At 36.6% G+C, this 27,500-nt stretch overlaps 1 protein-coding gene and 1 long non-coding RNA gene across 2 annotated transcripts in view; one reads left to right on the forward strand and one right to left on the reverse strand.

Moving 5' to 3' along the window:
• Nucleotides 1-1,301, forward strand: part of LOC122813143 — a 1,889-nt gene extending 588 nt beyond the window's left edge. Inside the window, exons 1-2 of the long non-coding RNA XR_006366645.1 lie at nt 1-26; nt 87-1,301. The exon at nt 1-26 is cut by the window's left edge and continues 588 nt beyond it. This is a non-coding gene — a long non-coding RNA (uncharacterized LOC122813143). The remainder of the gene's footprint in view (nt 27-86) is intronic.
• Nucleotides 1,302-12,970: 11,669 nt separating this feature from the next.
• Nucleotides 12,971-27,500, reverse strand: part of LOC122813145 (cell adhesion molecule 3-like) — a 394,215-nt gene continuing 379,685 nt past the window's right edge. Inside the window, exon 8 of the mRNA XM_044085295.1 lies at nt 12,971-14,222. Within this exon, the coding sequence (XP_043941230.1) occupies nt 14,089-14,222 (134 nt within the window). The 3' untranslated portion in view covers nt 12,971-14,088. The remainder of the gene's footprint in view (nt 14,223-27,500) is intronic.

A 27,500-nucleotide genomic window follows, 5' to 3' on the forward strand; every position in this document is an offset into this window, starting at 1 on the left:
CATCAGTGAAAAGGCAAATCAATTCTGTGTGTTTACTTAGGCAGTTCTCTTCGTAGATTTGATGATGTATGATGTGGTGTGCATAGGTGTGTTTACTTAGGCAGTTCTCTTCGTAGATTTGATGATGTATGATGTGGTGTGCATAAGTGTGTGTGTGTGTGTGTGTGTGTGTGTGTGTGTGTGTGTGTGTGTGTGTGTGTATGGTACTGTGCCTAAAACATGATTAAACAACTTATGTGAGTATAGCTAAATTTTTTAAGGTTGTACAATTGCAGAGAATTTTATATTAAGCAACAGGGTACTGGAAACAAAGCTCCCTGCACAGGGATGGAGGCAGGGGGAGGCATCCCTTTACACTTCATTCAAGGCTACCATTTATTTATTTGTTAAAATGTGTTTACCAGCATAGATCACTGATCAAACAATGACTAATTACAGACAAAGCCTGGGTTACTTCATAGGTTCCTAGGTGAATACTTGGCTAACTGCCCTAAAGGGCCATTTTTAAGCCTAGCCAGTAATCCAAGATCAGAATCAAACTCTGTACCTTGTGTCTATAAGGTGAAGACTTTATTAATTATACCAAACACAGCTCTCCTGGTAAATCCACCTCCACCATAATGTAACAAAACAATGTGTAGTATACAGATAGTAATTTACTTTTATGAGTAAGCATAGAAATCTGACGAAGAATATATACATAGAATATCTAACCCACCACATATGTGACATAAATGGAATAGAAATGGGAAAATAGAATTAAGTAGGAGTAGAAATGGTGGCGATATCACAGTAGTAGCTAGATTGGGGAAGCTATATGAGACTAGTGAGATTAAAAAGGGGACTAGATTATGTATAGAGGATTAGAACAGTAATGGTGTGATTAGCTGAGTCATGGTTAAGGATGAGTGAATTAATCAGATGCATCAGTAATTTGGGAGGTAAAGGTACAATGCAGATGGAGATATCAGTTTAGGTAACATATCCTTTGGATGGATAGTTGCATTTAAAATGTTTTACTAATTATTGTTTGAACTATGGCCTGAACAGGGGAGTACTTTGTGTAAACAGTTAAACTGGGGGAAGTGACTGCTATAGTTCTGGGCTGGTACAGAGAAGCAATGGGTAGTAGGGTACATTCTGAAATAAGGGGTTTGTATGGAAGGACCAGTTCTGACCTGGCTTCTTACGTTATAGGCTTCAGTGGCAGTAAAAAGTTTTTTTTTTTGGGGGGGGGGCATATATTTTGTCTGTTCAGATGTAACTCATATTTTTAAGTCTGTATATACAGTGGATATAAATAGTTTACACATCCCTGTTAAAATGCCAGGTTTTTGTCATATAAAAAATGTGACCACAATAAATAATTTTCAAAACTTTTCCAATCTTTAATGTGACCTATAACCTGTACAATTCAATTGAAAAGCAAACAGATCTGTTAGGGGAAAAATATAAAAAATAAAAAAAACATACAATAAGCTGGTTGCTTAAGTGTGCACACCCTTAAACTAATACTTTGCTGAAGCACCTTTTGATTTAATTACAGCATTCAGTCTTCTTGTTTACACACCTGCCATCAATTAAAGAGACTCTGATTAACCCCAAATAAAGTTCAGCTGTCCTAGTAGGATTTTCTTGACATTTACTCAGTTGCCTGCCATAGCAGAAACCATGGCTCACAGAGAGCTTACAAAACATCAAAGGGATCTCATTGTTGAAAGGTATCAGACAGGAGAAGGGTACAAAACAATTTCCACAGCATTGGATATACCATGGAACACAGTGAAGACAGTCATCAAAAAGTGGAGAAAATATGTGACAACAGTGACATTGCAAAGAACTGGACGTCCCTCCAAAACTGATGAAAAGACAAGATGAAAACTGGTCAGGGAGACTGTCAAGAGACCTACAGCAACACTGAATGAGATGCAGGAATTTCTGGCAAGTACTGCTTGTGTACTGCATGTGACAACAATCTCCTGTATTCTCCATATGTCTGGACTATGGGGTAGGGTTGCAAGACGGAAGCCTTTTCTTACACAGAAAAACATCCAGACCCGGCTAAAATTTGCAAAACAATACATCAGTTCTCCCAAAAGCATGTGGGAAAATGTATTGTGGTCTGATGAGACCAAGGGTGAACTTTCTGGCCACAATTCCAAAAGGTGCGTTTGGCACAAAAACAACACTTCACATCACCAAAAGAAAACCATCCCCATGGTAAAGCATGGTGGTGGCAGTATCATGCTTTGGGCTTGCTTTTCATCAGCTGGAACTGGGGCTTTAGTCAAGGTGGAGGGAATTATGAACAGTTCCAAATACCAGTCACTTTTGGCCCAAAACATTCAGGCATCTGCTAGAAAGCTGAAGATGAAGAGGAATTTCACCTTTCAACATGACAATGACCACAAGCATACATCCAAGTCAACAAAAGAATGGCTTTGCCAGAAGAAAATTAATGTTTTGGAATGGCCCAGCCAGAGCCCAGACCTAAATCCAATAGAAAATCTGTGGGGTGACCTGAAGAGGGCTGTACACAAGATATGCCCTAGCAATCTGATAGATTTAGAGTACCTTTGCAAGGAAAAGTGGGCAAATATTGCCAAGTCAAGATGTGCCATGCTGATAAAATCCTACCCAAGACGACTGACTGCTGTAATGAAATCAAAAGGTGCTTCAACAAAGTATTAGTTTAAGGGTGTGCACACACAACAAAGTATTAGTTTAAGGGTGTGCACACGTATGCAACCAGCTTATTATACTTTTTTATTTTTTATATTTTTCCCCTAACAGATTTGCTTGTTTTTCAATTGAATTGTACAGGTTATAGGTCACATTAAAGGTGGGAAAGGTTTTGAAATGATTTATTGTGGTCTCATTTTTTTATATCACAAAAACCTGGTATGTTAACAGAGGTGTGTAAACTTTTTATATCCACTGTATGCAGGTGAGTTATTCCCACACCATACAATCCTGATTGTTTTTTTTTTTTTTTTTTGGGGGGGGGGGTGCTGCCTTCTTATTATGCCATCTTTCAGACAGGACTTTTAACAAAGGTTCTTTCTGCTTGACTTAGTAGTAACTCTTATGTGAGTTAAAAGATCTCATGACACTTACAAAAACTGTAATAGCTGTCTATTAAATAAAGAAAAAAAATCACACCAAAAGAGAAAAAGAGCAAAATAAATTGCAGTTCAGATACCAGGTAAAAAACAAAATTATACAAAGAAAATTGGAAGTTGCAGTACATTATGATATGTTTACAAGGTGATGCAATATCCTCCTCTTGATAATAACAACAGTTGACACTCCCCTACCATGACTTTCTCTATAGCAAATAAAATCAAGGAATAACATTTGTGAGTGTCAACTTTTTCACATTTGTTCACTCAGTAAGAGACCACATATGTAATCATTTTACTAATGCCTGACGGTTAATTTCTTTTTTGCCATAGTCCAAAATCCACTGATCATTTTTCAAAACAGGGAGACGTGTGACCAATTTTTTCACTCCCACAAACCTGTGCAGAGCACTCACTCTTCTTTTGTTTAACAGAACACCTGTCCTTCAATAGGTAATCAGTGAAATACTAAACTTCTGGAAAACTATTACAGCTCTTGTTGTCAGCATAAATTTTTCCATTTGTTGAAAGCACCATGCTGGAAGTATTTGGGAAAGGAATCCCCTCCCTTGCAAATACATGGAAGAACGGAGGACCTACGTGCATTGCTTCCTGTTGTGCCCACATTCCCTGTGCCACTCAGTTCTCTAACTCTATATTTTCATTTCTCCTACGACCGTTCAAGACACGAGTGGAAAGCAATTCCTGATTCACAACTGCAAAGGATGGAACTAGTCTAATCACCTACTGCACTCATCTAAAACAGTATTTTTGCAGGTGGGCAAGCCTCCCACGCCTCCCCATTGCTAACATACTAACTCCATGACTGCGCAACCATGGGAAAAGGCGAAATCCCCTGTTTCACACAAACAGTGATGCCACATTACATATGTTACAATAGCAAAATCTTAGAAGAATTGTATCATCAAAAACGTGTGACTTGGAAATTTGAACCTGGTTCATGGCAGAGAAGCCAAGTATTTCTCACACTTTGTTTGATTTATTAGCCCTTAATTGCATTCAAGTCATTTTCTTACCAGGCTGCAGTTTATGAATAATAAAATGAGAAGAAAGTGGTGGAACCAACAAACCCCAAAAATATAAATAGTAAAAAATAAAAAGGTGTAGTGGCTGGAGAATAAAAAACATACTTTTATTACCAATAAAAAGAATAATTTAGGTAAGCGCTTTCGAGGTGACCCTCTTCTTCAGACCTTAATAAAAACTACTACAAACATACAGTTTAAATATAAGTGACAACCAATTAAAACACATAATGAGAATGAATGTGGCAAACCGCTTTTTCTTAAGAGAGGTTTTAAAGAAACAGCACTGTTCAAGCCAGGTGAGACATAAGCCTTAAAATCAACAATCCATCTCAACTCTATATATTCAGTTTCATTGCCTAGATCTCCTTCTATTAAGCTCTCATTAATTTTTTGTAAAACTAAGAATTTAAAGTTATGCTGTGTACCATAATCTGATATATGTTTAGCCAGTGCATTTGTTGATTTATTGTTACGTATGTCATTCAAATGTTCCGTGACCCTCTCCTTCAACATACGATTCGTTTTGCCTAAATAAAATGCGTTGCATGAATTACACTTGGCCAAATAAACTATGTTCATAGTACAACAGTCTGCACAGAAAGAAAATTCTACTGGTTTCAAGTGTATCGGATGCATAACCATGCAGGTTGACCATATGTTGCAACAGATTTCGCAAGCCCTACATGCATATGTTCCTTTGCGCTGTGAAATAAATCTTTCACTTGTACTGTTGTTCTTGTAACATAGCCGTTGCTTCAAATTTTTACTATTTTTAAAACTAAAGCTAGGAGTGGACCCTACAACTCTACTAATTTGAGGGTCTGTGAGTAAAATAGGCCAATTCTTTTTATATCTCACAGGTCCTGTTAACATCACTGGAAAAAGTTAAACACAGCCTATTCACCATCTCAACACATTTTCTCCCTTCATCATGTACATTTGCAGGGAGTTCTTTAGAGAAGTAGGGTTTGGTTATATTACTATCTAGAGAGTGCACTTCTTCCATAGCCTTATCAATCTCATGGGCTTTGTAGGCCCTATTCATAAGATCTACACGCAAACTATCTAATGCCTCTTCAAGATTTCCTCCATCAGTGTGTAGTCTCTTACAACGTATTACTTGATTCTTAACTATATTCCTAATTATGTGTCTGGGGTGAACATTCTAGGGAGTACCACCTCATATCTCTCTTTCTCCCTACAGTACTCTCAGACTAAGATTGATTTCTTAGACATTAATGTGAACAAAAACATGTTTGGTAACATTTCAACTAGGTTACACAGAAAAAGCTGTAGGAAAAACAATATTCTTCATCACTCACAGACCCTCAGATTAGTAGAGTTGTAGGGTCCACTCCTAGCTTTAGTTTTAAAATCAACAAATGCACTGGCTAAACATGTATCAGATTATGGTACACAGCATAACTTTAAATTCTTAGTTTTACAAAACATTAATGAGAGCTTAATAGAAGGAGATCTATGCAATGAAACTGAATATATAGAGTTGAGATGGATTGTTGATTTTAAGGCTTATGTCTCGCCTGGCTTGAACAGTGCTGTTTCTTTCAAATCTCTCTTAAGAAAAAGCGGTTTGCCACATTCATTCTCATTATGTGTTTTAATTGGTTGTCACTTGTATTTAAACTGTATGTTTGTAGTAGTTTTTATTAAGGTCTGAAGAAGAGGGTCACCTCGAAAGCGCTTACCTAAATTATTCTTTCTATTGGTAATAAAAGTGTGTTTTTATTCGCTGGCCACTACACCTTTTTATTTTTTACAGTTTATGAATAATGTTGTTACACTTATCTAGCACAACAGCCATACCCCACACTACTGCAATTAGTACTACCACATAAATACTGAAGCAGCAAAACAGAACAATGAAAATACAGACAACCCATCTTGTTGGCATATATTAGACAAACCCATATTTTCCCTTCTGTCTGCAAAATGCCTTTTCTGACAGTTTCATGCATGTTCACCAAAGTACTGAGAACAGCAAACCAATAATTTATACCTCATTTTTTCTGGTAAAAATATGTACCCCATAATACCATTCCATATTCAGTAGGATAAATTTGTCAGAAAAAAAAAATCTTATCAAAGGACATAGGAAATATTATCTGTAGGCATACTATATCCCCATTTTTAATTTCTACCTTATTTTGTATGAATTATCCCGTCTGAACAAATGTCACCTCCCCAGGTGGTTTTAGCTTCCTTGCCAAGTATTCTCCATGCCTTTTCCTTTCTATGCACCTGATAATGAAAGATTCCAACGTATCTACTATACCTTGTACATCTTTCTCTCTATTACCTACAAAACATAATCTGCATAAGGTAAAATGAACAGGGAAGGACAAGCCCACTCCTATCCTTTTAATGTCATGCATAACATATCCATACTACTGACAAGATAACATTGTTCATGCACTGTTAATATCCACAAACATGTGGTCTTATTCCCTATACAACCACTGACCACTGGATGCAGCCCTTAAATTACTCTTGTGTTATCCATGAAATAAGTGTTTCCTACGCCATATTCTGTTAATAACAAAATCATCATTGCAGAACAGCTGAGACTGTAAAATGCCTTTGCCCTATCCACGTTCACCAGATAGCCACTTTCCTTATATAAGAGGCCAGTCTGCTAACTTCTAACCCACCATACGATTCCCTCTATGTCATTTCCTAAGCCAACACCACCCACTCATACTCATGGGTCTAGCCTTTGTCCTACATAAGCACCAAGTTGCATATGTACATCTTTAACTATGATCTCGAACCCACAGTTTAACAGAGAAATGATTCTCCAGAATTAAAAATATTCATCCTTCATTTTGCATATAAAATGAACTGCTCTGTCACACAAGTCAGTACCCCTTCCCTACCTGCCATTCATTACCTATATATATATATAGGTAAAGGGAGAGAGAGACACACACATATTCATAAATGGATGTGCACTCACACATACCATTTGCAAATACCTACACACATATGTATAATTATATATGTGTGTGTGTGTGTGTATCTATCTATCTATCTATATATATATATATATATATATATATATATATATATATGAAACCAACTCTTTCTTACTCTCTTGATATATACACATATATGTGTGTGTGTGTGTCTTTCGGATTTTCCCGGTTAGGGGTCGCCACAGCGGAATTCCGGTCCGCTAATGATTGGCAGTAGAGTTTTACATGCTGGCTTGCCGGGCCTAACGCACAACATTCAACAAAGGAAAGCCCATTCACGCATGTCGTCACACAGTAGACTCTCTAACTGAGAATTGAACGGGCAACGTCTAACTGTGAGGCGACAATGCTACCGTTGTATGTATAGGTAAAGAGACACACACACACACACACACACACACACACACACACACACACACACACACACACACACACACACACACACAAAATCTATATATATATAGACACATATACACACACACACACACACACACACACACACACACACACACACACACACACACACAGATTCATATATGCATGTACACTCACTCACACATTCACACATACCGTTTACATATGCATACACACATATATGTGTATGTGTGTATGTATATATATATATATATATATATATATATATATATATATATATATATATATATATATATATATACAGAGACTGGCTGAAAAATCAGACTTGCATATGCTGAGTATGAGATGCCATTCCTCTAAATAATCCCTTTTCTCTGAGGTATGGTGATCTCGGAGTTGGCATATAAAAGTTTGGGAGGTGTGAGGAAATTTTAAGGAGAATAGTGATTTTTGAGATTTGCTCTTCTGTGTTTTTGGCCTTTTTTTTCAGTTTTTTGTCACTCTGCATTTCAAGTGCTGATTTTTCAATAGGGAGCAGAAATACAGTGCACTCAGTGGTCATTTAATATGTATTTGTCGACAAAGTATACCCATTAATATGACTATAATTCAGAGATATACTCCGACAACACAAATGGAAGAGGATGAAACTGATCAGTTCTGTGAGTAAATACAAGCCGAAACTAACAGAACAGGCAAGCTAGGTATATATACACTCATGGCTGACTGAAATGCAAAAGGAGGGAGCAAAGAAAAACGTCATGTGGTTGAAAAACGTCATGTGGTTGAAAATCATGGGTTTGGTAACAGAAGCAAAGTAGGAGAAGGGATGACAGAATGTTGTAAGAGAAACATCCTGTTTATTTCAAATACCTTTCAGCAAAATACGCTGTGACTGTATATGTGGACATCTCCCAATGGGCTGTAAAGAAATCAGACTGACTATGTTTGCAGAAGTAAATGATAGAAAAGCTATTTGTAGAAGTAAGTTATGGAAAAGCTCAGTAATACCATAATTTTCACCTGTTCTGCCTGACATATTTTCTCCAACTTGTTATTGTTTTTCGTTGTTTTTTCACTCCTATGTTTTGTAGTATAACACGATTCTTTGTAATTTAAAGTATAAATGGATTTTTGAAAGATTCTGACTGTAGAGTTTTTCTCCCCGGGCATCTGCTGAAAATGGGTACCTTCTAATTCAGTCAGACCTTCCTGGTAAACAAATGTTAAATAAATAAAGCAAAATCTGGGGTAATCTGTAGAAGTTAAACTAAAGGTCAAGAAGATTAAGACAGGCAGGTGCTTATTAAGGTATGATCTTGAAAATATACCACCGGAATTAAAAAATCGTTTGCAAAATCAGTTTGCTGCATTAAATACAAATGACACCACAAGTGGGGAACATTAACAAAGCTGTAGCTGAAGAAAGTAAAAAAGTCACTGCAAAAAGTTAAAAAGTAAAAAATGGTCAAAATAGTTGATAGATAAGTCCTTGAATATTACTCATAAATGTAGAGTAGCTCTTGCCAAGAGAGACACAAAAACAGTTGTGATTCTAGTTTTACCCCACAACACCATCTTACGTTTGTGTGCAAACCCAACTCTAACTCTGCATTGACTCTAAGCCCAATGCTATGCATTGCCTTTCTCTAACGGTACAGCTACACAAGACACTTACATATTTACACCATCACACATACACAATATGAAACCTACACCATTATCTATCCCTTACCCTAACCTTAAACTAGAAACAGACACATAATCACATCCTTTAACAAACATAAAAACAATCACATACTAAACACTAAATCTTTCCTCGGCCCTAGTCCATACTCTAAATCTAATGTACAAATATGTACTCATACACTTACAACCCTAATGCTGAAACTTTTTGTATTGCATATCTGATTGCTTTGGCATTATAGATAACCCCATTTTCTATCATTTCTAGAACATCCCAAACAACAAAAGAACAAACGAACCAATGATGTTCCTACTTTCAAAAATCTCCTGCATTTGACAGCAGAGATACTGATTTAACTCGACAGCAGTAAATTGTCAATGAAATGCACATTTACTGCAATTATATATATATATATATATATATATATATATATATATATATATATATAAAATCGGGTTTCCGAAAACTCGAACTTCAAAAGAAAGACACAAACCCCCCCCCCACAAATATCTACCATTTTTTTACATTTTGGCATGGAGGCAAGCCACCCTGCACCCCCCACACCACTTTCAAATTACATCTACTAACTCCGAGATTGCACTACAGTAGAGAAAAGGGTAACATTCCTTATCCCCACTGTACTGTGGTCTCTATTCAAAAGGTTTGAATTTTCAAAAACTTGATCAAATGGTCTCAACCATGTGAATTTTGAGTTTAAACTCGATCATCTGATAGGGACCTATATATATATATATATATATATATATACACACACACACACACATATATATGTGTGCTGATTATATAATCTAATTACAGGCTCTGCAAGGTCACTGTTAACCTATTATATGTATGTATGGTTATGCACGCTCACTTAACTGTTTCTTGTAGAGCTTTTCTCCTCTGAGATAAGCAGATTTATGCAGTTGATATTTTGTTTTTTTATTTTGTTTGTTGATCTGGGTACTAAAATGATACCAAAATACTGTTGTAGACATGGTCTGGGAATTAAACTGAGCGGCCATAGTATGAAGTAAAAAAAACACTGGAGTTAGTAGCTGTTTACCTGAGTATTTCATTTTATTCTGCTTGTAAAACTTTGCTTTGTTACTGTATACCAACCCCAGACACTATAATCATCAGGGAGTCATAGTTTATGAAATTACGAGAAAATAAATGAATTTTCATAAAGGATGTGATAAAGTTATTCCCCAATTCCTTTATGACTATTCAGTTTAATATAATTGGAAGACATTTGGTTGTGTATTTTTTTTTGATCATATGAAATTACCCCAAGACTTCAATAAGAGGAGGGGAGAGAGATATGAACAACACCTTCTCTCCCTACCCTATGGAGCAGTTTTAATTATACCATAGAGGGTTTAGAGCATAATGCTGCATTTAAAAGTGCACTAGAACATTTCTATTTTCAAAACAGAGCCTGCCTAGTTGTGGAAAGCAGGGAAACCTAACATCCCTACATTTCTGTCCTGTGCTTATTTGGTGGGATATTATGCAGTAACAATCATATTCTGATAACCATTAAATAACATGTATTATTAAGGAATGTGTCCACCTATCTATCTATCTATCTATCTATCTATCTATCTATCTATCTATCTATCTATCTATCTATCTATCTATCTATCTATCTATCTATCTATCTATGTCTGTCTGTAATTTGCAGTTAGCTAGCTGAGTTAATTTATTAAGCAGAAGTTCATGAAGACAAAGGGTGGTCTGGACTACAAGAGTCTTTTTCAGTCATAGACCATTATTTTTTGTTTTCTTTAAACTGTACTTCCAAAATTATCTTTACTGAAGTTCTCACTAGTGATTCTGCTCTCTTAAGCTCTAAAATGAACTCAGAAACTTATCTCACTTGCTGTTAGAGTATGAATTAACAATCTTGAATGAAGCCTTTCATGCTAATTTACTTAATGTTAGATGATTGCTTACATTTTTACTAAATTTTTAACTCTTCTCAGTCAAAGTATGTGAAAAAAATGACAATTTCACTGTGTTCTACTTAAATCATGAGATGTATTGTCTTTCTTGAAAGCTAACGTGTGATGTGTGTATTTAATCGTTCTGTGCATTTGGCCATAGGTAACTGAATCTGCATATTTTCATTATAGTAAGTAGGCACTTCTTATTGGGAATTACGTTTTCTTTCCCAAACAGACCCCCTTCCCCCCATAAAATAGATATGCTCAGTAGTGACTAACTCGTCTAATTACATATTATAAGTAATTTATTCAGCCTGTGGCATGGAGAGATGAAGGCATCTGAATGGTAGGGTGGGGTAACTCATTCTCCAGGGGCAGAATTCTGCAGGGCAATTGGCATTGGTGATAGATAGCGATGGCTAAGTGTATCATCTGCCTGTAATGGCTGGGTTGGCTAGAGTTGTCAGTGCAGAACTTTGTTCTGTGGAACTTAGGAAATTGGGAAGTGTTTATGGCCGCATGCATACCACCTCCTCCCGACCAGTCAAGAGTTGTAAGTCAGCAAGATGCTTGTTATACATACCCTCAGGATAGGTAGCCTGCTCCTTGAGACCTGAAGCCGATCTGCTCTCTATTACCCGATTCTCTCCAGAGGGGGACTAAATGGGCTGATTAGACATCTGGGGTAGGTTTTGGTGGGCTGTAGGGTCCTTGCCTAGCCCAGGGTAGCTTGGCTGTTGCCCTTGAGAAAATGAATGGGCCAAATGGATGCCAGTTTAACAGCTACCAGGCAGGTCCTGGGGAAGTAGGGATGTGTAAAAACATAAATAAATAAGTACTTTAAATAAATAAATAAATAAATAAATCAATAAATATTATTATGCAATAAAATATGTGAAGTTCTTTAAGTAATCCTAATGTTCCAAAATGCAATGTGTCTGGTTGATGTTAGGAAACATTGTTACTTTTCTTTGAGAGGCTTGTTCACCTCTGCACAAATCAATAACTATAAATACTATAAAAGCTTCCAGGGAAACTGTGGTCATTTTATTTGAAAGAACTCTAGCAGATAGTGCCTAGAATGTAGTGCACATGGTAATCAAGAACTCAGTTGGCCTTACTGATGTTAATCTAGAACTCATTAGGCCTTACTGATGTTAATCTAGAACTCAGTAGGCCTGACTGATGTCTAACATAATTAGATTATATCACATTAGTTTATTCTGGGCAAGTGGTGCCCAGGACTGAAATGATGACAGTAATTATGGGTCTATATTAGAACATCAAAAGTTTAAAACTTCGAATGTTCTAATATCAACCCCTATTTAGCAAATGTTGAAAATAGCAAAGCTGCAGAACACCAAATTCTTTCCTAGGGAAAGAATTCAGTTGGCTGTTTCTTTGGCTTCACTATTTTCAGCACTGTGGTGGAAACTTATGGGTCGGGTTCAGGTAAGTGTGCGATTGTGTGGACGTTAGGGTTAGGGAGCGGGTTAGGGTTAGGGCGCGGGTCAGGTAAGTGTGCGATAGTGAAGGACCTTAGGGTTAGGGTGGGGTAGGTGGGTTAGGGTTAGGGCATGGGTGAGGTGAGTGTGCGATAATGACGGACCTTAGGGTTAGGGTTTGGGTTAAGGTAAGTGGATAGATAGTAGTGTATGTACAGTTTAGTGTAAGGGTTAGATGTAGGATTTTAAGTGTATGTGTGTGGATTGCTGTTTTTTTGGTGTGCTTGTGTTGTGTGTGTGTTTCTCGGAACAGCGAATTCTTTCCATAGGAAAGAATTCGCTGTTCTACAGGTTCGGTATTTTCAGCATTCGCTGAATAGGGGTCGGTATTAGAACATTCAAAATTTTAAACTTTCGATGTTCTAATATAGACCCCAGTAATACTGACTACCTTATCAGCAATCTGGGTTTTGAAATGAAACTGGGACATGCAGGCTCAGACAGGTGGGAATGTATTCAACATTAAGGGACCTGTTTTACGATTCAGGAGGGGAGGAAGGTTAACAGCTGCTCTGTTTCATTGTGTTACTACAACTGTGAGGGTGGCAGTAGTGATGGGAAAAAAATGGACAAATTGGAATGTCAATGATCTTGACACCCCAAGGAAAAAAGTTACAAGGGGAAAGCCCTTGACTCGCTGCATTTTCCCAAAGACCTATTAAATACACACATACCATCCGTAATGTTTCTTGTTCAGAAGGCTGACCAGTGGACTATTTGTGTGGTTTGAAGGGATCTGAAGACTAACTGCATGGAAAGTATGGAGCAGTGTAACAAGATGGTTCAGTTAACATGTAGGTCTTGGCTTTGTATTCCCCTCTTCTAGGCTATTGGCTCAGCTAAGCTACCACAATCAGCAAAGGGTTAAACTAACAAGAAGCAACAGCATAATTAATAACTAAACCTGAAGAAGGACTGCATTGGAGCCAGTAAATGCTTTGGTTTTGATTGAGACACACAGAAATAAAGCAAAGGCAGGCTTGGATTTTTTGCTGAAGCAAAGACTGATAAAGTGTTACAGATGTTTAGTTTAATGTGTGCAGAAGCTGATCAAAGAGGATGTTGCTGTTGTTATTTGCCAGATTTGTGGCATAATGTGCCTTGGGATGTCTCTTTATCATGGAGGAGATAGGCATTACACTGATGATATTGTATATGCATATATTTAGGATGCCAGCTTTACTCTTTCTTGCCAAGGTCCAGTCAGAATGGGCACATTTTCCAAATCTGGAGAAAGTACTTTTCACTGTACTGAATCCATGAAAATTAGGTCCCAGCTGTAGGCATTTTTCATTCACATTCAAAATTTTAGGATCATCAGTCATGCAATGGTGTGAATAATATTAATATTTGCACCTCATCTGAAGTAGTAAAGGATTACTTCTCTCATCAAAGAGATTTCTTTTTTTCAGAGAAAAAAAAACATGATGTACAACGTAACAGCAGCAGTTTCCATAAGTACCCGGATGAAGTTAGTCCGTGTACAAGTTAAAAGTGCTTCATGCTTAATACTGCTTGCATGGGACACTGTCTCTTGTGAGTCTGAAAGAAAAACAAAACAGAAAAAAAATCTTTAATAAAGGAGACCATGAGAAGTTCTATTTGCCTTTCATACATGCATATCTCAGTAGCAAGTAAACATCATATTAAAATAATCCAGTCTGACTATTTGTACTTTTCATTATAGGTTCATAGGTTTATACTAGGCTATCTGCCCTAGGGCATTATTCTTACTTTAGTAACCACTGTCCCACCTGATCATATTTTATGATTCATTTGCCATAACTCTTAGACACTAACCGCCTCAAAAGCTTAAAGCATAAAATCCTAGTTTCGAGAAATTTCCCCAAGTATCTATCTTATTTCTTACTTAGTAATTTTTGTTTGGTCTAGTTCAGCTTTGTATAAACATACATCACTGCTTCTTTCTCCTTACTGCTTCCACATGCAAATATGTAAATAATTTCAGAATTGCTCTAGATTAGCTTTTTAAAAATGTACATATATATGTCTTTATCTGCCTGGTCTTACTATTCATGTTCAACAGACATAGAAATTTAGTTTAGACTATGTACATTATTGTATCATGTACTTGTTTGTATTGCTATTTCTTATCTCTTGTTAACTTTGCTATTATATCATATATCTCACTGGTTTACTATAAAATGTGGAACGGCAGTTACACAAAACTGGGATGATCGAATACATGGTTACCAGTTTCCATAACGCAGATCTGTAAACGTTGGAATCCACCTTAGCGAATGCTAGTGTGCGTTTGCTCATATGAGGTTGACATTCTGATTGAAGATTCCAGTAGAGTGGGGATCGGGAAGTTTATCCTTTTCCTCACTGTAGTGTGATCTCAGAGTTTGTTTATGTAATATGCAGGGGGTGCAGGGGGCTTGCCCCCCTGCAAAATGTAAGTAGAAAATCACCAGAAGTCAAGATAACCTAGGTAATGTTGATAATACTGAATTGTAAATTATTGACATAACCGCTATCATCATTTTGATTAAATATTTTTTTTTATTTTCGACATTTGTTTTTGGCAAAGTAAATACACAAAGAACTGTGATTCTTGATTTTGATAGTAACTGTATCTCACTATCATATTTTTATTTGCCTGTTAAACACTTAATTTGTAATGTTTTTTGGAGCTTTTCTGCCCTGGCCTTCATTGAAAAGGGACATCTCATCATGCCTAGTTGGGCTATCTAGGTAAACAAATGCAATAAATATTTATTACTATTCTTGAACAAACAAAACAAGCAGTAATAGAATAATCTGTTAACAATGACCCACAGAATACTTAACTTGTACATATATGATACATAAAGTAGACATTCATACATCTTTTCGCTACTGGTTCAGTATTACAAAAGCAAGGTGGAAGTTATTATGTGTCATGTGAGTTTATTGTATACTTCCTAATGATAACGCAGTGACTCAGGCTGTCATTGAAAAGGGTCACTCTCACCTGCCTTCTCACCTGGTTAATAAAAGCACATGCATATATGTATGCTGCAGAGGTTATCAAGAAACGAGACAAGAGAGATAGAAAATCTATCATATTTTTCAGCCCCCTTCTCCAAATTTTCCAAAGGATTTTCTGCTTCCTTGTCCAGTTTTGTCAAGAAACAAAATAAAAAGTCTCAACAGAATGTTGGTAAGTAGATGTTTATAAAGCAATGGCAGAGAGGTTCCAAAAGGAAAACATGAGCTCCGCAGAACAAAGGACAGTCAAAAGGACAGAATGATGATATAGGTTAAATAGTAGGCTAGCTGCCCTGAAGGGCAGTTTTAAACCTAGCCAATAATCGGCGGTCAGAATCAAACCTTGTGTCTATTAGGCAAAGATCTTAACCATGATGCAAAACCTGCTCCCTAAAATATTTTCCTTATTCTACCTTCCTCTCTGGTGAGCTTCCCCTTCCACCTTGTTGACACCCTTGAGACTGTGTGCACTATTTAACATAACTCCCTTCCACCTTCTTGACACCCTTGAAACTGTGTGCACTACTTAACGGAACTCCCTTCCACCTTCTTGACACCCTTGAGACTGTGTGCACTACTTAACTCCCTTCCACCCTCTTGACACCCTTGAGACTGCGTACACTACTTAACGTAATTCTACTGGTTAATTACCTTCTCCTTAGTGTTTTTTTTTTTTTTTATTATTTTTGCAGAATGTATGTTGATGTTATTGCTAGTTATGTTTGCAAGATGCTTTTTTGATAATAGGCTGATGCGAGCTGATGCCACTTACCGTTACTGCACACCTAACTATTAGAATCACAATAGTTTTTTTTTCCTGTTGCATGGCAATATATTTGTAGCTACTAATCCTCATTCTGTACCCAATTCATTGTTTCTCCCCTAGTGTAACTGCAATATCATTCCATGTAAAATTCATATTGCCATTGAATTTCCTTTTTTGTCATGGTATATCCTATGTAGCAGTATGGTTACTTGCACAATATTGTAGTCTAGGGTAATGCTTTTATTGCCTTCTTTCTCTTTTTTCAGTTCCTGTCAACTGAATTGAACATCTTACACACAGACACAGCTTCTATATTATAATTGGTGTTGCTCTTCCACTAGGACTTCGTCAAGTAGTTTGAATTTTGTATGTGGTGAACATCTTTCCAATTAGCAGCGTTATTTTCTTTTACTTACATTCTCTAATGAGGGATTAACTCAAATAGCATATAAGATACACAAAGCTGCTTCCACAATTACTATGTGTGTTGATCTCCATGTGGAACTATGAACGTAGTTAAAACATGCATGTGTTGAACGCCTCCTTACAGTGCAGCATTTATTTCCTTCTACTTTCAAGGGAATGGTTAACAATTATTACAATATTTTACTTATACGTTTTTTATTTACATCACTGATTGCTGCTTTTCATCCAAAATTAGGACATAGCTTAAAGCGTGCATGTGGAGAACACTTTTACTAGATTGCAACATTTCTCTCTCTCTCTCTTTTCTACTTTTAAGAAAGCAACACAAGCCAATCAATTATTTCCTTTACCACACTGGAATATTTAACTACTTTGTCACTATATTTAAATGCAGAAAAACTAATTTTAACTATTCTTTATTTGTACACTTGATGACTTACAGACATAACAGATATATACCAAGTAACTTTTTGTGCTATTTGAGTACATACAACTAAGCAGTGAAATGCATTTCTGACATAAAGTGACATAACATTACAATAAATCTTAACTGTCTTCAAAGAGTTCAGTCTTATCCAGCTGAACGAGTGTTCAGTAGACCTCAAACAGCTTAACTTACATCTCTCTGATTGCATATTAGTGTCATAGAATATGTTAATTTCTTTTGTTTTTCTCACCTGTGTTTGCATAGAAAGTAGTAAAAGTTAAATAACCAAACTATGGTAATATTTTGTGGTCTATCTCAAGACTAATGTTTCAATTGTCTGCATCCATGCATGTCATGAAATGCTATTTCTATAGTGACTAACAGCTAACTTTCTTACCAGCTCCTAAATGTGCATCTCATAATAATTTTTCTCTTCCCCTATTTATCTTACCAACACCCTCCCTGTGGTCAATAACATTTTGGCATGCAATACTGACGCTCTTATATCTCAATATATAATCTTTGCAAATGTGTTGTTCTTACTTTTCATCTCATCAATTAGTTTTATTTACACTAAATTCATGTCTCTTTCTTCTAGTGCTTAAACCTGTCTTCTCTCTTGTACATTGTTCAATTTTGCATTATTTTTCTAGATAGCAGGCAAGCCTTCCCTGGTATACTTCTTTTCTTGAAACTATCACCCGCCATCCTAACACAGCCAGAAGAACAGCACCAAAAGCTTATTGTTTATTTCACAGCCAAGATAAATAAGGTGCTCTGTGTACTTGTTCCAAATAAAGTCTCTTCCCCTATATCTGTTTTAGTTAATTACCAAATTATTTTTTTCTTTTATTATAACTACAGTTGTGTACCATAGCATAATACTTATCATTCTCACATTATTTTATAAAAGGTTTGCAAAAGATAAAATGATGTTGGTGAGAAGCTATTGACCTACCCTCCCCATATCATTTTTTCTTTCTCCAAATACCTCATTCAACTTTTCTACTTAACTCTACAAATTTCACTTTGATAAATTATTTTTTCTTCTTTTTACCATTGTTCTTGAATATAAAACACTCTCTCAGATTAATCGTTCCTTTATTAGTAATAAATACACATGCATGAACTAGACATAGCATCTATTAAATATATAACATTTTTCTTGAATTCTATATGCCATATAGCAATCTCACTGATAGTTTTTCATTCTCACATCTCTCTCACTCTTACCTTGCAGTGTGGTTTAACTACTCCATCTGCCATTGCTCTTTTGACTCATTTTGCCCCCATACCCTACCCTCATTTCCCACCCACCTCACACACTGTACATTTATACCTACCTTGCCCCATCTCTCTACTTTTCTACCTATTATCACAATACTCCAATACCCATATTTTCATAACTCCACTTCACCATTTACCTTCCTTTTTTGCCCCACTTTCACTCATTCAACCCATTCCCATTAAAGTGGAATCAATCCATTTAATTTCTTCCCAAACAGACAATGCACTTCATAATGTTTAAAGTATTGTTGTGTTCATTAATGCTTTCCATTGCTATACATTACACTTCTATCACAATGACATGCCTGCACCCATGTAAAATACTACTGCTAATTCTTTTCCTTCTCCTAAGATCACTTTAAGTTCCTCAAAAATCTCACCCAGTTTACTCACAGCCACTATTGTCAATAGCCCTAAAATAAGATTAGTGCATAATAATACAAAATTCCTTTCCTTCAAATCTCACATCTAGCTAAAAAACTACTCTAGCTAATTCAGACAGTTCTCCATACTTTTATATCTTACCCTCTCTCAGGAAATGTACATCCTAACCCCAGTCCTCTTACCCTGCCTACCACATCTGGTTATAAAAACCTTCACTTGGCTACAATCATTTTTCAGAGCATTTGAAACAAAATAACAAACTTCCATGCCTGGATTTCTCAGCAAACCCCAGGTGTCGTATCAGCCACAGAAACCTGGTTAAACCCTAATATAAAAGATTCTGAAGTCCTACCCCCTAGCTATAACATTATCCAGGCAGATAGAACCAGTAGAAAAGGCTGGCAGTATTGGCCTATCCTATTCTAACCATTTTAATTTTACTTCCTACTATAACACCATTCATACGTTTGGTGTACATCACCTTCCTTCTACTAAATGCTTCTAAAAGTCTATGCACAGTTGTAATCTATATTCTCCCAGGCCAAAATATCCCAGTCCTTGAAGATATCTTATCCTGAATTTCTTCTACAATTCCTAATAAAATAATTATCTTAGGAGATTTCAATATCAACTAGGGAAAATTAATATTGAACTCCCCAATACATAGCATCATTCTTTAAGGTTTCTCACAACTCATACAACACCAACTAGATACGACAAAAATCAAAAAATCTTAGGCATGGATCTACACTTGATTAGATATTAGTTTCTGACCCAAGGAAATTTTCTGTTGCTGGTACCTTTCCCAGTACCCTAAGTGACCATCTACCTGGCTACACTTATTGCTATATCACGCACAGCCCACAAGAACATCACTATAAAATTACATGTAACCTAACTAAATTTAATCAAGATTCCTTTCTCACTGCATTACAGTCAGTCAACTGAACTTCTCTACTGTTCCTACCTCTAGACAGTGTAGTCAATTACTTTAATAATGTATTCCAAAATATCCTAAAGAGTCATGCCCTTTACACACAAACAGAATAAAAATCAATCATGCTCCCTGATTATCTAAAACAATCACAGAATTAATGTCAGACAGAAATAAAGCATGAAATAATTGGCTAAAATGTAAAACTACTCTGAATCCTCAACATTTCAGGTACCTTGACAAAAAAAAAAAGCAAGTAAAAAAAAAAGACAAAAAAGATTTCTATAACAACTTTCAAAATGCAAACAAAAAGAATCCTAAGAAATGTTGGTCTACCATTAATCCATACTCAACCGTGCATCAAAACAACCCCTAACCCACAACCAGATAAATTCCCTATTGAAATTTCCACTATCTTTTACATGTACTTCATTGATAGTATAGCAAACTCAACCTCACTAAATTCCAACTGACTTAAACTAAAAAAATCAATAATCCCCAAATAATATCGAGAATACCACCCCTTATCTACATTTCCTCTGTAACTCCTCTCCATTTACTCCATCAACAAACAGCGCTCCATAGCCAGATAATTGTACTCAAAATTGCTCTCTGCAGCCAGTGTCCACTACTCAAATCAAAAAGCTATGAAACAAACGTAAACCTGACTCAACCTCAGCCGATAACCCTCCCACAAATACATCAGACTAGCAGCTGAAGCTATAGCCTATCCAGTTAACATTCTCATTAATTGATCCATCACTGAGTCATATGTTCCAACTCTATGGAGAAAGTCATACATTTTATTTTATTTTACTTTTGTTGACCGGGCTGGTCCAACTGGATTTGAGTCCATTTTCAGTGGAGGCCCGGGGAGAAAAGCTCCAAAATACATACATTGATAAACAGAAATTACACATTAGTTAGTGAGCCTTTACAGTAGCAAGTTCTTTCAGGTACAACAGTTAGGACTTAAAATACATACTAACAGACAATTAGGTTGTGGACTAAAATTAGTAAGCAGAAAAGGTGGCAGTACTAGAAGTGGAAGGAAATGTTAGTCAGGGTTTCTGCAAGGGCAGAGCCAGCGGGTTCTAAGGAAAGTTTTGAGCTGGGTTTTAAAGCAGTGAGGAGAGGAGATGGAAGAGAGATTGTCAGGAAGAGAGTTCCAGGATTTTCCAATAGTGTTAGAGAACAAGGAGTTACCTGCCAAGTTGTTGAATTTACAAATTGCTATGAGAAGTTTGTTTGAGGAACGTAGGCTTTTGAGGTTGGAGTAAGGAGTTATAAGGGAAGTGAGTATAGGGGTGTTAGTGGGTTTATACAGGATTTTTTGAGCTAAGGAGAGTTGATGAAACAAGATCAGATTTTGCAATTCAAGCCATCCTAATTCCTTTATGTTTTTGCAATGCTGAGTTCTAAAAGTAGAGTCAGAGGCAAATCTGGTGATACTGTTGTAGGCAGCAGATAGTTTATTGAGGTTAGTATAAATAGGAGAGGCATAAAGGAGGGTTGAAACCAGATGGGAGTGGACAATAGATGTTCTGGCAAGTGGAGTAAGGAATGGTTTAATTCTATAAAGGGAGCCTAGTTTTCTGTTGAATAATTTTATAGTGTTATTTATGTGAGAATCAAAGGATAGGTTGTTATCTATCTCAACTCCAAGGAGCCTGGTAGAGGGGTCTGAAGATATGCTGGTGCCATTATTAGACAGGACAGAGAAGTTGAGAGGAGGGGATTTACAGGTGGGAGAGAAAAGTAACAATTTGTTTTTTTAGGGTTTAAGATTAGACATTGTTTAAGGAGCCATGTTTCAATGGTTTGAAAAGTCTGTTGGGTGACAGAGTGCAGTTCAGAGGGGGATGAGGCAGAACAGATCAGAGTAGAATCGTCAGTGTATTGTATACAGATAGCTAAGGGAATACTAGTTTGCAGATCATTAATAAAAATAAAAAACAGAAGGGGGCCAAGAATAGAGCCTTGGGGAACTCCTAGGGAAATGGGGAGGTGGTTGGATAAGTTATTATGCCAGAGTACTGCCTGTTGTCTATTATGAAGATAGGAGTGGAACCACTTTATGGCACAAGAGTCTAGGACTAATGTCTTCAGTAAATTTACTAGAATCTGGTGATTGACCATATCGAAGGGTTTGGATAGGTCGATGAAGAGAGCAGAGGTGAGGATATTATTGTTCTGATTTTTGTTGATGCAGTCAGTGAAGGAAAGGAGGGACATCCTACAAAAGTGGCACAGGAAAATAATTTTCTTGGGTGGCAAAAGCCAGGGTACCTTTTTGGCTGGGCTTGTATAGGCCCCAGGGCCAATAGCCTAGTACCTACCTATGAACCTAAGAAGTGGTGCTATGGAAGGGTCTGAAACCATGCTGACAGCTGGATAGGAGGTTGTTATTTAACAGGTGATTAAGTAGCTGGTTTTGGATACATATATAGCAAGGGGGAGAGAAGGGCTATAGGTCAGTAATTAGAAAGTTCTATTGAGTTACCACCTTAATGTAGGGTAATAATATGTGAGATTTTCCAGATTGAAGGAATGTAGCCTTCGATAATGGTTCTGTTAATCAGAATGGAAATAGGATAGGCTAATGGTTTGGCTGCAGTTTGTAGATATTGGGGAAGTAGAAGGTCAGCAGATGGAGAGGAGGGTTTAAGTTTGTGGAGAAGAGAGCAGATAAGGGATGTGGGTACAAGTTGCAGTTGTAATGGGGAATAGAAGTGGAAGGGGAGGTGGGCTGAGAAGATATATTGGGGGATAGTTGTTTAGATAGAGACGGGACAGTTTCAGTGAAGAATGTATTAAAGGCATCAGCTGTTTGTTTTGGGTTGTTCTGGGAAGAGTCTAAGGGGTATGGGGTGTCAGAGTGGCCAGGTTTTAAGAGTCTATTTATTCTTGCCTAAAATGTTTGTGGATTTTGTTGGTTAGTTTGTTATAAGTGGCAGTAGTAATTTATTTTGTCTAGAAGTACGGCTTTTTTTGTAATGTTTCTTATTTGTCTAAATTTAAGATGGTCACTGGGATCTTTAGTGCTATGGTATTTGGTCCAGAGCTAATTTTTCAGAATAATTTTATGCCATGTATCTTTTGAAAGCCAAGGGGCTTGTTTTGAGCGAATTCTGACAGATCTTATAGGGGCATGAGAGTCTAGTATAGATAGGAACTTTGAGTTGAAGTATGCTACAGCATCATCTAGTGGCAGGAGTTTAAGAGGAGACCAATTTGTAGTTCTTAGTTCAGCAAGGAAGGATTCAGGGTTAAAGTTTCTATTTTTTCTGATCTTTTTATATTTAGTAAGGTGAGGGGTAGGAGTTTTATGTCTTATTAAGTAGGTGAGGGCATGGTCACATAAGTCGTTGGGTAGAGTTCCTATTGTGTAATTTTGGTAGTGACTATTTATCAGAATCCAATATACTTTCTTTGTAGTTAGATTTGTTAGTTCTGGTAGGGGTGTTAATGGTTTGTGAAAAGCCATGGAGATTTAGGAGGGAGGGTGGGACTCCTGAGGAGCAGGTTTTCCAGTCTATATTGACATCACCTAGTAGTATGGTTTCTTGTGGGTATTTAATACAGAGCCAACTAAGAATTTATTCTAGGGTATTAATATTATTTCCAGGTGGAAGGTAGGTGCAAATAATATAGGTGGATTTGTGGGTATTAAGGTGTAATTTAGAGATAAGGATTTCAGAGTTGCTAACAGAGGGAGGTTTTTCATGGATAACAGTAATTTGCATGCCTGTTTTATACAGAATTGCTAAACCACCACCCTTTTTGGATTTACAGTCTAGTCTTAAGATGTTGTAATCAGGGGGAGTAATTTCCCTGTCTTGGATTGTTGGTTTGAGCTAAGTTTCAGTTAGGCAAAGCATGTCAAATGAGTGTATATCGAGCAATGCATGCAGCTGGGCAATTTTATTATTAATGCTGCAGATGTTAAGGTGAGCTATAGAGAAAGAGTTTGGGGGATTGGAGGGAAAGGTAGAGCATAAGGGTGGAGAAAAAAGGGGATTTATAGTAGGAGTGTTGTTTGGGCCAGGGTTGGGATGAATGTCACCTGCTATAAGGGAGAGAAGTAGCCTTATTTTGGTGTCAGAGGGTTTGGAGGAGATGTATAATGGTTTGTTGTATGCCTGGTTAGTGTAGGTAATATGGAACTTTCTATGAAATCTTGCTAGAAGGTAGCTAGGAGAAGAAATGTTTGAGAATGGTTGTAATGTGTTTTGGGAAGGAGGGCTAGTATATTGAGTGAAAGAGTGTGGGCCTTTGAGACTAAGTTGTTCATATGAAGTTAGAAGGTAAGATAGCATAAGGAAAGGAAGAAGTGAGAAAAGGAGAATATGTTTTAAATTAGAGTTTAGGAGTGGAAGCATAGTGATAGGGCTATATCTGAAGGAAGTGTGGGAAGTTAAAATAAAAAGAAAAGGTAGAGAGGAAGTGATGGAATTAATAGAGTATGTGTTGTAGTAGACAAGGATATGTATTGGATGGGTAAGAGGGTGGAGTAATGTGTGATAGGTGAGCTGAAAAGGGAGGAGTGGTCAGAGAAGTATAAGGTTAGGACCCCTGGGGTGGGTGGAATTTGGGGGTAGGGTAGGGGAGCGGAGTGAGCCCACAGGGCGAACGGAGAGGGTTAGAGCAAGTAAAAGATGAGAATCTAAGAGACAATCAGTAAGCAACTGATCTTAGAGGAGCACTTTTCCCATTACACAATGGAGGTAACTTTTCCAATCTCACTAACTTTTGTCCTATTGCTATCTTATGTCCTCTGTCCAAAATATTAGAGACATATACATACCAACAACTTGTCATTTCCTTATACAAAATGCTCTTCTAACTTCCGCTCAGCATGGTTTCAGGCCAGCACACAGTACTATAACAACCCTGCCTTTTACACAGACAATGTAAACAAAGCTAGAGACTCGGGGATGTTTGTTCATTATTTATTGATGTCTCTAAAGCTTTTGATACTGTTTTCCATTCAGAACTCCTCCATTGCCTGTCCAACTTTGGTCTCTCATCCTCCTCAATCAAGTGGTTTTCCAGCTGTCTGTCAAATAGACAATCTGTAAAATGACAAGGCTCCTTTTCATCCTACCTTCCAAATATCACTGGCGTTCTCCAAGGCTCAATACTTGGGCTACTACTTTTTAACATCTTCGTAAATTACCTTTACGTGGCATCCTACAATAGGTATTTAATTCAATATGCAGCTATTCCACTACCATGTGCTCTTCGCATAACCTATCTCATCTACAACAAATAACCCAACAAGCTTTCTCTTCTCTGGAAGCCTGAATAAATGATATTCAGCTATTACTTAACCCTAACAAAACCAAACTCCTTTTATTCTCTCCTAAATGTCGTCATGTAGACAAAACTTTAAAATTCAACCCCATAACAATATATTAATTGAAGTTGTCCCATCTACTAAACTCCTGGTGTAATAATCGATGACAATCTAAAATTCGATCTGCATGGTAAAGACCCCATTAAAAAAAGATCAAAAATCAGATTTGCTATATAGGAATAAATATATAAAGAAAAAATACAAAATAAGCAATTTATTGATGACTCAAAAAAAGTTTTATAGAGAATTGGGAAACAAGGCAAAATGAATATAAATACCACCAAAAAAGAAGAAATAGACATGTTCTGGGGAAACATCTATTACGATCCTTTGAAATATAACAAAGATGCTGAATAGACAGAAGAAGTAAAAGAAAGAAAGAATAAAAAAGTTCAAATTATTATAACGGCTCATAACATAGTTTACAAACCCACTGCCTACCCTGCCTTACTCTTCCTTCTCCAAATTTAACTTGAACCATCTTACTTTCAAATATACTTTAAAAGAATTCCTAAGTAAAGCATGGATCTGCTCTTGCTGTAAACCAGATTAAGACTTCATCTGTCCTTTTTTTCCATTTCATCTTTTTTGACTTTACTCCTTTAATACTTCACATACCATATTGCTTTCTTCTTTTTGTATGTCTCCAAACTAAACTCTCCTTTTTTACTACTTACAAATCAGCCTGATAACATATATATATATATATATATATATATATATATATATATATATATATATATATATATCTATATATATATATATATATATATATATATATATATATATATATATATATAAAATCCCAATCACTATATATGTTCAGCTATTTCTTTATCCAAATCCCACCTTCCCTCTAACACCATAAATCCATGCCTCATTCTTCCTTTACTTACCCCCTACCTTTTCACATCATTCATCCTTCTTTCTTGACCCCTACGATATCAGACATCTCCTTCCTGACCCTATGATATCAAACATCTCTTAAGAGCTTTACTTAGCTACTTCTATATCTTCCATCTCTACATTTACTAAATCTTATGACTCTCACTGTCGCATTCATTTCTTCTTGTTTTCTCCTCTCTGAAGCTATCCTAACACCTCTTTCTTCTCGTTGACCCTAGCAAGCTTTCACTTTTCTTGTTTTAACCACTCTGAACCTATCCTGACACATAACCTCCTCCCTATTTCTGTTCGATCTTCTAAATACTCCTCCTTACTCATCAGTTCTTATCTATGTCATAGCCTATCAGCAAGATTCTTACTTTCTCCTTTTACAACATATTCAGCCTTACTACCCTATCCATATATTATCGTCCCACATATTGATCCTTTCTTTTGACAATTAAACAGTACTTCTACTATTATCAAAGCATCTACATATGTTTAAATTATATACTAAGCTTGTTCTAATACTGTACTATGTATCAATTTCCTCTAAATTCTTCTCTTCTTCATTTTCCTATAATATGCAAATTATAAAAATGTATAATACAAATTTTCATACTGTATTTTGTCTTCTGTATGATTATTGTAAGTAATTCCTATGTAATTTTGGAGCTTTTCTATTCTGGCCTCTGCTGAAAATGAGCATTCAAACCCAGTCTGACTTCCAAACAAATGTCAATCAATCAAATAAATAAATAAATCACTATAGATTCATAGGTAATTACTAGGCTTAAGACCCCAGGAGACCTTTTTAAGACTAGCCATGCTTCCTAAAGGTGAAAGCCAAACCCTGTACTTTGTGTCTGTAAGGTACCTTAACGTTAGCCGTTATGCCAACCCCTAACCCTTGAAAGGATATAAAGGATCTTGCCCCCATCCACCCTGTTCAGTACAAATCTAAGTATAGTATAGTTCAATAGGTTTGCACTGAGGTGTCTAGCAGACAATCCAGGAACACAGTCTTGTGTGATGGAGTCAAAAACAACATTTTTGAAAGTTCTCTTGGAATCTTAGCCTGTGGAGGTGGTCTTTCACCCACGTGACAGAATAAAATATTTCATTATTTCCATTCAGTTGTTCATTTCTTGTGAAGGTAAAAAGGGATAACCTGTGTCAAAGCAGATTATTTCCAAATGGTTGTTTCACCTTTTGTTATTCCCATCACAACAAAACTATTCCAGGCAGAATCAGGGTGCACCCCACCAGGGCCTTGGCTGCATCTATGGCTTTTTGGAAAGGGTGGACTCTAGAAGTATTCTAGAAGCAGCAACTTGGTCTTCTGTATGTACATCTAC

This window comes from Protopterus annectens, chromosome 10.part0 (genome assembly GCF_019279795.1).
Source record: "Protopterus annectens isolate FY-2018-M chromosome 10.part0, PAN1.0, whole genome shotgun sequence".
In the NCBI taxonomy this organism is placed as follows: Eukaryota; Metazoa; Chordata; order Ceratodontiformes; family Protopteridae; genus Protopterus; species Protopterus annectens.